The 15442-nt window shown below is 34.1% G+C and overlaps 2 protein-coding genes across 2 annotated transcripts in view; one reads left to right on the top strand and one right to left on the bottom strand.

Annotated features, from left to right (window-relative positions):
* PLEKHG7 (pleckstrin homology and RhoGEF domain containing G7) overlaps window positions 1-5921 on the top strand; it is a 57668-nt gene extending 51747 nt beyond the window's left edge. The window contains exon 13 of the mRNA XM_024754373.1: window positions 5898-5921. The gene's annotated coding sequence lies outside the window, so the exon portion shown is untranslated. The remainder of the gene's footprint in view (window positions 1-5897) is intronic.
* The window catches only part of EEA1 (early endosome antigen 1), a 97025-nt gene continuing 83519 nt past the window's right edge, over window positions 1937-15442 (bottom strand). The window contains exons 23-29 of the mRNA XM_024754377.1: window positions 10899-11084; window positions 9779-9910; window positions 8598-8783; window positions 7453-7691; window positions 7076-7196; window positions 6417-6515; window positions 1937-5485 (exon numbers count right to left, since the gene is read on the bottom strand). Of these exons, the coding sequence (XP_024610145.1) occupies window positions 5363-5485; window positions 6417-6515; window positions 7076-7196; window positions 7453-7691; window positions 8598-8783; window positions 9779-9910; window positions 10899-11084 (1086 nt within the window). The 3' untranslated portion in view covers window positions 1937-5362. The remainder of the gene's footprint in view (window positions 5486-6416; window positions 6516-7075; window positions 7197-7452; window positions 7692-8597; window positions 8784-9778; window positions 9911-10898; window positions 11085-15442) is intronic.

Here is a 15442-nt window from a genome sequence, read left to right as displayed (position 1 = left end):
AAGGAACTAGTTCTTATAGTCAGATTATATCAAAAGGAAATCCACAGATTTCAATTTCAGACATGATACCTTTTGCAGTTTCCAAAATGGAAGTAGTAAATTTATCAACTTGGACTGCAAGACAAATTATACCTTAACTGATCTCCTTAAGCTGGAGAATGGGATAGAAAGGATGATGCTTGGGGAAGTCACATGCACAGTTAATTCTTTTAGAAAAATGTGATTTCACCATGTAAACCAGGAACTATAGACAAGTGCAGCATAACAGTTATTTTCAAGGGCCAAGCACCATTAGAATGGAGGGTCACAGCCCATGTATAATAATGTCATATTTATTAGGAGTAAGTGAAAATGAAAGGAAAATCAGGAAGGCAGTAACTATGGTCAATGCCTAAGAATAAATGAGAAAAAAAGGCAAAGTACAGGAGAACAAATTTCAAGTGAGTTCTTAGAGATGAAAAATATGTATTTTTTTAGAAAAAAATTAACAATTGTCTTGCAAGGATTTCTAGATATCAGCCAACTTAGGAAAAGGGCAATGGACTAGGTGATCTCCCAAGATTCCTTTTAGTCTGAGTCCAGTAAACATATATTTGTTTATATGTATAAAACTATTTTCTCCCTTAAATCTCATTAAAGGGAGAAAAAGATTGACTAAATTAACATGTAAATTAGTTAAGATGTAAAACAGCTTTAAAATATTCAATATACAAAGAAATATTAGCACTTCTGTATTCACTGCAGCACTAGTCACAATAGCCAAGATATGGAAAAAACCTTAATGTTCACCAACAGATGAGTGGATAAAGAAACTCTGGTACGTACATACAATGGAATTCTATTCAGCCTTGAAAAAGAAGGAACTTCTGCAATATGAAACAACATAGATGAACCTTGAGGACATTATGCTAAGGGAAATAAGTCAGTCGCAGAAAGACAAGTACTGCATGATTCCACTTACATGAGATTTCTAAAATACTCAAATTCATAGAATCAAAAAGAGTGGAATGGTAGTTGCCAGAGGCTGGGGGCAGGGGGAAATGGGGAGTTACTAATCAATGGGCATAAAGTTTCAGTTAAGCAAAATGAGTAAGCTCGGGAGATCTGCTGTACTGTACACTTTTACAAGAGTTGTCAAGAGGGTAGATCTCATGTTAACTGTTCTTACCACAATAAGATAAAACTTAAAAGAATATACTATGTATTTAAAGTGAAATTCTGTAAAGCTCACAAAAGAGCATATCTAATATATTAAGTGCTTGAGGATATACATGTTATTGTCTTCAGAGGGAAACACAGAGTAAAATGAAAAATAACTTCTGGAACTTTGGTTCCCAGGGGGAAAAAATATCAGTAAAAAGCAATGGTACATTGAGCCTTTAAATGGTCACCTGGGTATTAAATGAAAGAAGAGATTAATATTTTTTAGTTTTGCTAATTTTTCTCAATAATGAAATGAAAAGGGGCTGTCTCGAACAAAATAGCATTAGTAATTTCTCTTGAAATATGAACTTAATTACTATTCTTAGTTGAACATTAAAGCACACCCATTGTGAGGTTGGGCTTGACATATATATATACACTATTAATACTATCTATAAAATAGATAACTAACTGAGAACCTACTGTATAGCACAGGGAACTCTATTCAGTGCTCTGTGGTGACCTAAATGGGAAGAAAATCCAAAAAGGGGATATATGTATACGTATAGCTGATTCACTTTGCTGTACACTAGAAACTAACACAACATTGTAAAGCAGCTGTACACTAGAAACTAACACAACATTGTAAAGCAACTATACTCCAATAAAAATTAATTTAAAATAATAAAGCACACCCATTGTCTATATCCAAGTGCAAAGTTCTAAATCTGTAAATAAATTAATGTAAAGTGGCTAATCTTTTAAATAGACAAAATAATTTAGTCACAGAATATACTAGAAATTATTTTTAATATCTTTAGCATATTTTTTTAAAAAAGCAACAATTCAATAAAGGATTCTTCCATTGTTCTTTATACAGATTCAAATGTTATATAATTTATCAGTTACATTTATAATCAATAACCTTCCACTCACTGAGTTTAGAAACCACAGTATTTACTGAGCTAAACTCTCTCACAAATAAGGCACAACTACATGATCACAAGTAAACAATACAATGAATCCAAAAACTAAACAAAATATTCATGCAAAAGTATCTACAGAAGTTATGAATATATGATCCAGTTCAAGAAGTACAGAATGTCATATACATAACTGCATCATGTTACAGTAAATTCACTATTTCTACAGGGAGAGGACCTAGCTATCTCCAATTCTGCTTTATACAATTTTACATAAATTTAGTAAGTTTATGCACAGTATTCACATTTGCAACAATAACTGATCATTAAAATTCAGGCAAAGGGCAATTAAGACAATAACGTGTGGTACATTATATAATTACAGAATACCATTCATCAAGCTCTTGTCTAGGAATACTAAATTGATGGCACATTTAAATTTTATGGATCAAATCATCCATGGTTTCATAGCCAAAGTGCATTTAAAAAAAACTGCTATAGTCAAATAGGTCATGAATATCAAAATATATGATCATAATTTGCTTTCCACTTAAAAGCTAAACATCTTTATGCAAATGCAAGGTTAAAAAAAAGTGGCTTTAAAGTTCCCAAAACTATAAAATAATCATAAAGCCTCTTCAAGAGAGATGGGGAACTAACAAATTTGGCAGTTACTATGTAACACTACTGTGAAGAAACTATTAAACTAGCTAATTCCACATTAAGAGGTAGTTGAACAAAATTACACACTGCATTGAGGTTGTTGTGTTTGTTTCCCTCTTTTCTTCAAAATAAACAAATCCTATACCAGCAGCTTTGTCTTCTTTCTACTAAAAATTCTGTAGGTGTAGGTGTAGTTTAGTATACACTAACCCAGCAAGACTTGATTTTAACTCACGTTTCTGTGCTTGGGTTTAGAATTTACTAACAGGTGATGCCAATAGGCTTTGCATTAGAGCTGAGAGCTGGGACTCCATATGTGCCAGCTCTAAATCACTGACAAATAGTACCAGCAGACATCTAAAATGTCGAACCAGTAAGCACTCAGAAGATGACTTTTTAATTAAAAGAAACAGAAAACCGTTTAATTTTTGTTTCCAAAACACCTTACTGGTGAGATTAATAGCAAAATATTGTTTCATTTCTAAATATAATAGCCTAATTATTTGGGGCCTAGGAAGTGAGATTAGCTAGATGAAAAATAGAAAATCACTCAAATACATATGGTTATATTTGTTGTCCCCACAATTTTTTATGAATATGGGGGTGGGGGGACAAGACAGGGATAGGCCTTCAGTGCACCCAACTGGGAGATGAGTGAACAAATATTCTAAGCCAGAAGAATTCCCGTAAAGTTTCATATCATAAAAAAGTAATAACAATGGTGCTGTGAATGTTTTTCCAACATGCTTATTAATTTACTTATAAGTGTAGAATTAAGACTATTTGAAAGAATTTATATGAAAATGCGTAAGTAATTTTAGCTCAATTTTTATTATCCAACTTATTTTTAATAAAGATCCACTGTATTTCTTCGTTCTATACGCTCAAGGATATATGTTCATCGGAGTCCAGGGACTCAATCAGGGTCCTTAGTAGCCACTGACAACAGAGTTTACTTAAATGGGTTTTTTAAATAATTAAATGAATATATGGCAATCTCTTTGTTTGTATACATTATAGGAAGAGCATAAACATAATTTCAGCATGATATTTGAAAGCAAGTGTACATTATAAACTATGTATTGTAAATGAAATATTAGCTCCCATCCTTCCCTATTACCAAATGATTGCACTGAATGAATATATAGCTTTACTTTCTTCTTAGAGTAATAAACCAATATTAATGAGTTCTCTCTTCAGATGTTCTCCAATTTTCCAAATTAATAAGACTGATAAAGTTCAATTCCATTGTTCAGCATCCAAATAAGCTAATTTTTAATTACCCTCAATTTGCCAGTCTGTTTCAGTTCTAGTTATAATTTGGGGATTCCTAAATACATCTGTTTTTGGCGATACTCTATTATCCAACTGTTATTTCAAGGTAATTTCATAGCATTATTTTTGCAGAGTAAACAGATACCTAGTTGATATGGAACCCCAAATTCAGAACCTTTTAAAATTTAAGTCAAATTTAAAACTTTAAAAAGTTCTTCCCTATTAGGTAAAAGGAGAATATAAAGCAGAAAATATAAAGCAGAATATTTAATGTCTCCTTACCATTTTGTATTTGTTTTCACAGATAAGACTATAGCAATATCAGTTACTAGCTTTAAGATGCAAAATCTATAAAACAATTACAGTGAAGCTGAGCTATGCTTGAGACGGTTAAACCAAATTACCTTGAAAAAGGCAGATCCATTAAAAAAGCAAATTCACATTCTTGAAGATGCTGGAGAGACAAAATGAGGATATAAAATGAAGGCTAATCTCAGAAGACTTCCCACTTAAACAGAGAATACGACCATTATACAACTTCTTTTATTCACCTTCCAACTGGGGATGAGGGTGGGAAGTTTTGTAGGATTCTTAAGACTACGTGGGAGTTTAAAAGTGAGATAGAAAAAGACAAAAGGAAAAATTAACCCTAATGTTTAAAATACAACCCGAGGATAACCATAAAATAAGCAAATTAATTTTCCAGAGGTTTTCATAAAATCCACCCAAGAGAATTTAATCAATATTGTTAAAATAAAAACCATGTTTGAATTCATAGTTAATATTTAAATATAATCTGTATTTGGAACACTTGAGTAGTAAATTTGTAACATAACAATGCAACTGAGCTATGGACCTGTGTATGAGGGAAAAGCTTTATAGTTCTATGCATTTCACAATGAGAATATTTAATAGAATTAATGTGTTATTGTGCAACATATCTGATATGGTAACATCACCCATGTACATTTCTTGATACTAAATGTGGGAGAAAGAAGTAAGCTATGGAAGAGCATTCATGTCACTTCTGAACAATGAAAGTATATTTAAAAAAATACATTGCTATTTTCCGTCCAAAATTTATTTCCATCCAAAATTTATTTACATTTCATTGGCTACTTCTAAACTTGGCATGAAAGCTATTCCGGAGTAAATGGAAAAAAGTAATGAAAGATGGGCTCGAGTCTCACAAAAATAGAAGAGTTTTACTTGATAACATTCCAAAATATATGAATTCTAATTTGGTTTAGTATTGCAACCACTGTCCAAACCGAATAGTAGTAGTCCAAGATATCTATTAAGTGTATTATTAAAAATCTAATGTTAGTGTAATATTACTCTGAAGTTGCGATAACCCATTATCCTTGCAAGTCATTGAAACATGCATCACAGACACGAACAGGCTTCTTGGAAGAAGGAGTTAAGGCATTTTTGGCTGAACACTCAGCACAGAAGATATTTCCACATTGTCTGCAGTGATGCTGTAAATGACAAAAATTAAACATTTTTAAGCATAAAAACTATACCAAAAGTATTATGAGACTACAAGAATACAGCAAACTTCACTGTGAAGGTATACTAACTTTCAAGGGATTAGCATTTAATAATATAAAATCTCAGTATGTCGATTTAATCCCTTAGTTAATTTGAATGCTTCCTATTTAATCAGATACTGTACTAAACATTTAATATGGAATTTATCTTGGAATTCTCAGAAGAACCTTAGGAGGCATTTTAATGCCTTAATAAAGTGCTTAATAAAGCACTTCTATCAGGTGAAAAATTATTCCTATTTACAAAATGTTTCAGGCATAATTTCTTCAATAGGAATATAAACTTGAAACATCACATAATGGCATTATTTAAAATGATTTTTTTTTTTTTTTTTTGCAGTATGTGGGCCTCTCACTGTTGTGGCCTCTCCCGTTGCGGAGCACAGGCTCCAGATGCGCAGGCTCAGCGGCCATGGCTCGTGGGCCCAGCCACTCCACGGCATGTGGGATCTTCCCGGACCGGGGCATGAACCCGTGTCCCCTGCATTGGCAGGTGGACTCTCAACCTCTGTGCCACCAGGGAAGCCCTAAAGTGATTTTTTTATCTCTGCTTTTTTTCCTTTAAGAGAACCCTATGGTGACTAAAACATGAGTTTAATACTGATGCACTGGTTCAGAAAATGATTATCCAAGAGAGTAACTCAGTAGGAAGGTAATAACTGAATTTAAAACTAAAATTGAAACACATACACTAACCAGAAACAAGATTTCATGAAACTTAATTCTATGTAGTTGTAAATTAAAGTTAATAAATGGCAAAACTTTAAAAATCTGTCAAATGCAGGACAATTTCGATGGTTAAAACATTGTCACTGAGAAATAAAATCAAGAACTATAGCAATATAACAAAACCATTTACCCGTCTCACGGTTACTGAAAAGCCTTTCCCACAGGCCATACAGTTTTGTACTTCATTGTCTTCAGCCCACTTTCTATTCAACGCTTGTGTATGTTTGATCTATTCAAAAAAAAAACAAAACATAATGTTCAGTGCTATAAAGAATGATTGATAATTTCTAAGTTGGTGGCCAAGTTTTAAAATGGATAAAATTTTAAAAATCAGAAATACTTTGGTCAACTTCCATTATCAAAAGTTGTTACATAATTAAGTCTGAATGACAATCAATCAATCAATCAATCAATCAAGCAAAGCAAAGCAAGTTTTATACCTCAAAGGCATTGGTAATTTCTAACCTTTGGTGATTTCCCATTCATTCTAACCCTTGGAACTCTGAGCATATGATCAGATCACTTCTTTATCACATAGCAACTCATTCCTTTGTGCTCTTCCCAATAATGACAATTCATGAATGATATGGCTCTCTAATCATTGGGGTCTAAGATAAGTTCTTTAAATCTTATATTTAATTACCTGTAACACCTGCAATACTGCTACACAGGCAGTAGCCATTCAAAAGTCTTATTAAAGATGAGATTTATTTTAAATGCTGAAAATATGCTTTTCACTAAGAGGTAAATTCTAGACTAAAAAACTGCCTCATACACCAGGTGACTCACTTGAAGGGACTGATTCTCTCTGCCCAGTTCCTGCACTGCTGCAGTTGTATTATCCAGCTTTCTTTGCAATTCTAGTACTTTGGTTTGAAGCTTTTCTATTTCACCTTCTCCTTTAAGACACCTGAAATAGATTGCAAAAACAATTCATTTTTAAAAAATCATTAAAGACCCTTTCTGAACACAGATAATGAACTACTTTAGTAACTTTAAACATAATACATTAATTTCAACTCTGTTGTAAGGGTTAATTTTTAAATGGCTACTTAAATACCTGCAGGAGCACTTTTCTCAAGACTTCTATTTTTTTAAATGTGGAATACAACAACCTTTTTATCACTTAGCATGGAAATAAACTAATTTTACTAGACATCAACCACCTTTCTAGTAGTGCCCTCCTTTCATCTTGATTATTTTGAACCGTTGCTTCCAATACCGCAATTTCACCCCGTAAGTCGTCCGTCTGTTTCTCAAGCTCACTGACTCTCCGTTGACTGGACTGCCACTCCTTCTTTATGGTGCCCAAGTTTTCATTTAATGCTGTAATCTGCATGGTAAGTTTAGTCTCATTTTCTTCATGCTGCTTCATTCCTACTTCTTTTTCTTTTATTTCGGAAAGCTGAGAAAAGGAAAAACAGTGGGTAAAAAACCTATTACAAAAGTAGTGCAAAATTTAAGTTAGTTGTTGAACTTTAAATATTGGCAACATAAATAATATTACTTCTTCAGGGAAGAAGGCACTGATAAAACTGATTCCACAAACATCTGTGTAATTTGAACTGACAGTGGTCATAACACTGAAATGGTGGTCAGCAAGCCTCTTATAAGATCAAACTAAAGTAAAGCAATTTGAGATTTTCCTTTTTTCCACTAGAACAGGGGAAGAACACATAGTTAGGGATAGCAAGGTGCCCTGGAGATAGAGCTGGCATTTTCTTATGTCTCAAATTCCAAATGCATCCTTTTGTCTCTATCAACCTGCCAAAAAAACAGTACTTCAAATCACTGTGTGAACTTGAAATTGCAGTTCTTCAACGAAAACATTCAGCAGTCAATTTATCTGGGGCTATCTGGACTTAATTCAACAGAGGAAAGCCAGATGCTTCCCATTTGGCATGCACAAGTTAGGGAAGGAAAAGTAGACTTTGGTCATTGTATTCCAAACTGAAGTTTCCGTTCCCCCTTATCAACATTCAGTTTGAACAAACAAATGAGTTTAACATGATTAGCATTCATGCCATTTACCTCAATCTACATAGTTATCGGTTTGTTTGTTTTTCTGGCACTAAAAGTGCCCCCCCATCATGTTTTATTGAATTTTCACTTATGTAAACCAAAATATAATCACAGAATAAAATATTTCCAATCACATGTCAGCTATTTAGACAAATCAGATCTCTTGTCTTAAATCAAAAATTAAATGTTAGGTGAGCATTTGAATCATAATTTTTAAGTAGAAAAATCCTCTCTAACTGGATTAATTTACAAAATCAATTAAAAAACACACCTCCCACCACTAACTTACCAGTTTAGCTTCCTTCTCCATAAATTCTTTCTTCAGCTCATCTTCTTCCTTTTTCATCTGCTCTTTTAGCATTTGCTGGGCTTTCTTCTCCTGTTCAAGGGTTGCCTTTAGGGAATCTACTTTCCCTTGAAGCTCTAATTTCTGCTGAATCAAAAGCTGTTTGGCATCCTTGAGATTTGTTACCTCCTATGAGAAAGTGAGGCCAAAATAAGTCATCCTTTATGGTAAAAAAAAAAAAAAAATGTAGCTGAAATTTATGCAACTTATTACAATATAAACAAAGAGTTTTAGCCTCTTACAAGAGTCTTAAAGTTCAGTATTTCAAACAGTTGATTAAAAAGGTGAAATATTATGTACTTCCTGCTCAACAATCATTTAAATTCAAGTGATGCTTTGCATGCATATGTTTTGATTAAATTATGTGTGAATTTTCTACCCCTTATTTTCCCTTTCTTCATTTAGGAGGCATTTATTGGTTCAACATTTAGGCATCACACACTGTGTCAGGTTCTAGGGATATATATATAAAGATGAATTATATACAGTCCCTGCTTTAAGGAAGTCACAGTCTGGAAGAACATAATGACATAAAGAGGTAAGTAATTATAAAGCAAAATGGCAAGTATACTGATAGACATAAGAGGTATTATGAGAGCACTCAAGGGAAAATCCAACCTTTCTCTAAGAAAATGACATTTTACAAACACTTTACAAAGCAAATTATAAGCAGTTAATTTTTTCAGGTGGCATGCCAGTCATGCTAATGATAGGAAAAATGTTCTAAACAACAGATTATTAAAGGATTTTAGGAAGAAAGACGATTAAAAAAACGATCCCTTATAATCTTAATTCTAAACTCTTACATATTTTGAAGTTTACTATCTGTAAGCATAATGGATAGCTCTGTCGATTATCACCTCAATAAAATCTAAACTTTTAGGGTTACTCTGCTTTATTCAGTAATTTGAAAACAAAGGTAACATAGTTTCAATATGTGTATAGATATTATGCAACACGAGCACTGTGAGAGCGAGAGTATTTGTCAAAAAACAGCAAAACAATGTGCCTGGCACATAGTATGTCCTAAAATAAATAAATAAAATAAATAAATATGTATACACAAATATTTTTAACAACACTAATACAATACAAAAGGAAAAACAATGATTATCTTCACATACCTTTATGCTTTCTTGCTTGTGAGACTTGAGTTCTTCACTCAATTTAGCAATTTCTTTTTCTTGTCTACACTTAATTTCCTCTATCTCTGCCAATTTACATTTTTCATTTACTAGTTCTTTTTCTTTCAGTGACTATAGAAAAAACGATTTATTAAAAAAAGTTTTAAATTAAAAGTAATATAACAAAAATGACTGCTACTATTTATGACTGTCTCTGCCCCTTCCACCTTAGTTAACTTGAGCAAATTATTTACCTTCTCTTGCCTCTGCGTCCTTATTTATACAATATGAACAATAAGATCGTTATAAGGATTAAATAGTTACAGTAACTATTAAAATTAATAGTGCCTGGCTAAAGTTTAGCTAAAACTACCATCTTATGCTTATTATCATCATCACTATCTTTATATAGGGCGCCTAGGGAGGAGGAGTATACATTATCTAATCTCTATGCCAGGTAGCTCTTTTTAATCATTTTATAGGTAAAGGAGCAAAGACTTAGAGCAGTTAAATAAGCTATTAAAAGTAGAACCATATAACTAAAACAAGATCTGCCTGATCTAAAACCCTTGTAATTAAAGGCCTCTAAACTATAGTTCTGTCAGAATTTTCTAACCTTGAGGCACAAATCATAAATTTCATGCCAGCCTCACCAGTGCCATCGCTACAAAAACATCCACCAATTTTTAAAAATAATTCAGAGGTAATTCCCTGGTGGTCCAGTGGTTAGAACTCCGCGCTCTCACTGACAAGGGCCTGGGTTTGATCCTTGGTCAGAGCAGTAAGATCCCACAAGCCACACAGTGCAGCAAAAAATAAACACATAATTCAGGAACTGCACAAATAAAATACACCAAGAACTTCAGGAACTGTACACTTCAGAATAATATCAGCTGATGGAAATATAAAATTTAAATTATGAAACCAAAAAATGTTTCCTAGAATTTGAATTTCTCATATAAAATTTTAACTGATCTTTAAACGTACTGGTCATAATACAATGCTTTCAACTTTATAACTTAGCATCATTTATATAAAATACACCCCTACTTACCTTTAGAAAAAGCTGGTTCTTAATTTTAAATACTAAGATTCTAGATTTAGTCAGAAAATAAAATACCTTTTCTTTCTGTATATCCTGTAGTGCTTTACTCTGCTCCTTCAATTGCTGTTCTTTCTTTGCTAAATCTTGCTCCAAAGTAGCCTTGGTGGCCTTCAGTTCTTGAATCAATTTATTTTGGTTTCCAATTTGATTTCTATTTGAAATCAAGTCTTCCTGTGCTAGAGAAAGCTTCTCTTCTACAGACTTATAAAAACAATTTCCCCAAATTATTATGTCATTTTTTGGCAAATTTCAACAGAAACATAATAGTTAACAGTTATACATAAGTTATGCATAGCATAGTGGAAAGTAATATACTTTAAAAAGATAGTAAATGGGCAGAAGACCTAAGAGACATTTCTCCAAAGATATACAGATTGCCAATTAAACACATGAAAGGATGCTCAACACCACTAATCATTAGAGAAATGCAAATCAAAACCACAATGAGGTATCACCTCACACCAGTCAGAATGGCCATCATCATAAAATCTACAAACAATAAATGCTGGAGAGGGTGTGGAGAAAAGGGAACCCCCTTGCACTGTTGGTGGGAATGTAAATTGATACAGCCACTATGGAGAACAGTATGGACGTCCCTTAAAAAACTAAAAATAGAACTACCATATGACCCAGCAATCCCACTACTGGGCATATACCCCAAGAAAACCATAATTCAAAAAGAGACATGTACCACAATGTTCATTGCAAGACTGTTTAGAATAGCCAGAACATGGAAGCAACCTAAGTGTCCATCGACAGATGAATGGATAAAGAAGATGTGGCACATATATACAATGGAATATTACTCAGGCATAAAAAGAAACCAAATTGAGTTATTTGTAGTGAGGTGGATGGACCTAGAGTCTGTCATACAAAGTGAAGTCAAAAAGAGAATAAATACCGTATGCTAACACATATATATGGCATCTAAAAAAATAGTTCTGATGAACCTAGGGGCAGGACAGGAATAAAGACTCAGACGTAGAGAATGGACTTGAGGACACGGGGAGGGGGAAGGGTAAGCTGGGACGAAGTGAGAGAGTGGCAGTGACATATATACACCTACCAAATGTAAAACAGATAGCTAGTGGGAAGCAGCCACATAGCACAGGGAGATCAGGTCGGTGCTTTGTAACCACCTAGAGGGGTGGGATAGGGAGGGTGGGAGGGAGACGCAAGAGGGAGGAGATATGGGGATGTATGTATTTGTATAGCTGATTCACTAACACAACATTGTAAAGCAATTATACTCCAATAAAGATGTTAAAAAAGTTAAATTTAAAAAAAAAGTATGTTATGCCCTTCAGTAAGATGATGTAAAAGAGAAAGAATGCTAGATAACTCTCTTGCCTATGCAAAATACTTGTAGTATTTTCCATAGGCAAGTATAAAATATTTAATAAAACTGAAGCAATTTCAAAGCTTCTAGAAATAATCTGTATTTACTAGCTAAGTGATACGAAGAATATCAAATAAGTAGGAACCATATCAAACACACTCAGAGAACATATACATAATTAGAAGATATGGGGAGACATGGGAAGAAAGCAATTTAAAAAGAGATAGTTAAACGTGACATTATATATGCATACATGTTTTGTAGGATCTATGATGGCCCTTGACATGCTAAAAGGTTTATTTAATAAACAGAAAGGGGTTTTTGTCTTGGGGGAAAAAATGTATTTCAAATCTGCCAACCTGATTAAGTGAACTGAAAGAGTAAAGTCAACCAGACATCTGAGACTCTACTTCTAACAAGGCCATCACCCCCATCCTCTTAACTTCTCATCTGTGTGGTAGAAGTAGCGCTGTCAGTTAACACAGTCCATAGTTACTAACTGTTCGAAGGCCCAAATATTTCAAGAAGCTGAAGCTGGGGGAAAGAGCAACTTTTTGACTCATTAGATTTTGATTTGGAGGTGGATATGGTAACAGGTGGGGAATGGAAAATGGCAGGAACCTTGCCACTCAGCTGCTAAGGGAAATAACTCTAAGATGCTCTTCCACCATCTAGAAGAAGTTTATCTTTCTTATTCTGGAGATACAGTTTCTTTGAAAAAAAGGCAGAAGATACAATTCAGGAGGAATCACTGCTATCTAGGCTTGGCTACAGTAAGCATTTGATAAAGAATCGATGAAAAATAAATGAAAACCTTATTTAAAGGGCTTTACTTAAGCTTCCTGAAAGAGATTATTCCTTACAAATAACCCGGTTCAGAAGTCTTTTCTGATATAAACCAAATTTCCATTTTCAATAGTTTCCAGTGGAACACTAAAAACTGTAAGACTTCCTTTTTGGAAAAGACTTAAAGTCATCTAGTCCTTTACTAATCAAGCAGCTAAGCTTTAATTGAGTATACTACTAAGGTAGACAGGAGGGTAAAAGATGGTCCTGGACTTAAAGAAGCTGACCATATAGCCTGGAAAACAGAACCAGGGTATAAAATGGAAGTTGTACAGGGTATTAGAGCATTTGCTATGTGCCAAATGCACAGAAAAACGAGTGTGAGTATATTTTCTGTGGAATGTTTAAAGAAGGCTTTGTGGGCATGTTGGAACTGACCTAAGTATCACAAAAGGTGAGTGTGATTTCAGAGAAAAAGAATAAAATTTGACAAAGCCTAGCCCATGCTGTCTATAGCAATTGTAATTCGGTAACAGAGGTCCTGATCTAATGCTAAAGAATACCAACACACTTGCTAGAGCCTAAAAGCAAGAATACCCCCAATCTCTAACCACAGAATTCCAAAGTCCATGGTTTAAATAACAGCCTATAAAATTCTGAACTCACAAAATCCTAGTGACTAAATCTTTAAAGTCAAGTTCAAAATATGCACTATTTTCTGAGCCAATACATGTTGTTCTACCTTGCCTGAATATTCAATCTATATCATTCAGCAGTATACTGCCGTTTCAAATTTTCCTTTTATCTTTCTTGCTTCAGACTATATTATTTTCATCTGCTCAGCATCTTTTCCCTTGGAGAACTCCCTCTTCCATTAGATGGTTTACTGGGGCTATCTTTAAGCCACCCACTGCCACTGGAATAAGCAAATCCCTGAGTAGATCAAGTACCAACCCTGATCCTGAATACTCCAATCACATTATAGTAATGTAGCAAAAAAAAAAAAAGATTTTCTACACTGTTCTGTGGTAGCTATTGGTGGGTTTTTTTTTTTGGGGGGGGGTCTGTTCAATTTTTCCCTTTTCTCTTTCAAAATAAAACTTTAAAATTTTTAGTTATTACTTTTTCTTGATGTTTGATGAAATGACATAAAGAACAGTACTAGGCTAAGAAGATTTACATTTAATTCTAAACTTTTTATCCTAGAATTTTCACTTCACTGAGGGTGCAAAATTTACAGTTAAACGCCACTTCTACCTTTCCTGGAAAACAAAGAATAGCACACAGCATAGCCAGTTTGAAATATCCAGTCAACAAATTTCAGTATTTCATAAATAATCCAGCAGATGGGGCTAAAGGCATAGATCAAGGCAGCCGGTCTTCCATTCTACTGGTGTCTTGGTATACACCATCAGCCCACAGTTGGCAGCCTTAACTTAGGTGTCATGTTACAAGGTTCTGAACGTCTCCCTTTCTCTCTTATACATAAGGTCATATAATAATCACTGAAGCAAAAGAATGGCTGATCCATTATTCTGGCCTATTATAAATATTACTTGAACTTTCCTAGGAATTTCTTTCTTTTTTAAAAAATTAACTTAAGTAGTTCAGATACCTGTCATTTTGGAAGGATTAACTTCCAAATATCCTATTTCATAAAAAAATAAAATAGGGTATTTTGTCAATATCCTATTTTATTAAAATTTGTCAATATCCTATTTTATTAAAAATTTCAATATCCTATTTTATATTTGTCAATATCCTATTTTATAAAAAAAATTCTAGTGAAATGATAGTAAAACAATAAAGGGCTACTGGTCTTCCCCAGTGGCATATTGGTTAAGAATCCGCCTGCCAATGCAGAGGACATGGGTTCGAGCCCTGGTCCAGGAAGATCCCACATGCTGCAGAGCAACTAAGCCCATGCACCACAACTACTGAGCCTGCGCTCTAGAGACTGAGAGCCACAACTGCTGAGCCTGTGTGCCACAACTACTGAAGCCCAAGCGCCTAGAGCCCATGCTCCGCAAAAAGAAAAGCCACCGCAATGAGAAGCCCGCGCATCGCAAGGAAGAGTACGCCCGCTCACCACAACTAGAGAAAAGCCCACACACAGCAACGATGACCCAACGCAGCCAAATTAATTAATTATTTTTTTTAACAAAGGGCTATGAATCAGAAGAACTGAGATCCAATCATCGTTCTGTTATTGTGCAAACACTAGGCCTGTCACTAACCAAGCAGGGCCTCAGTTTCATCTGCAAAAGGAAGCTTTGAAGAGAGTCTATCCACGGCCTCTCAACAGTTGTTAAACTCCACAACAGCCTTATCCCTCTGTCTTTCTCTTCTTGCCCATGTTTACATTTGAATTTTTCTTTTGTGTATAAAATTAGAACATGATGTAGCTTTCGGGCATAATAAAAATAATTGTTGG

This window comes from Neophocaena asiaeorientalis, unplaced genomic scaffold (genome assembly GCF_003031525.2).
Source record: "Neophocaena asiaeorientalis asiaeorientalis breed wild unplaced genomic scaffold, Neophocaena_asiaeorientalis_V1.1 scaffold92, whole genome shotgun sequence".
Classification (NCBI taxonomy): domain Eukaryota; kingdom Metazoa; phylum Chordata; class Mammalia; order Artiodactyla; family Phocoenidae; genus Neophocaena; species Neophocaena asiaeorientalis.
Note: the sequence above shows the minus strand (reverse complement) of the source record. Positions and strands in the feature narration are given on the sequence as shown.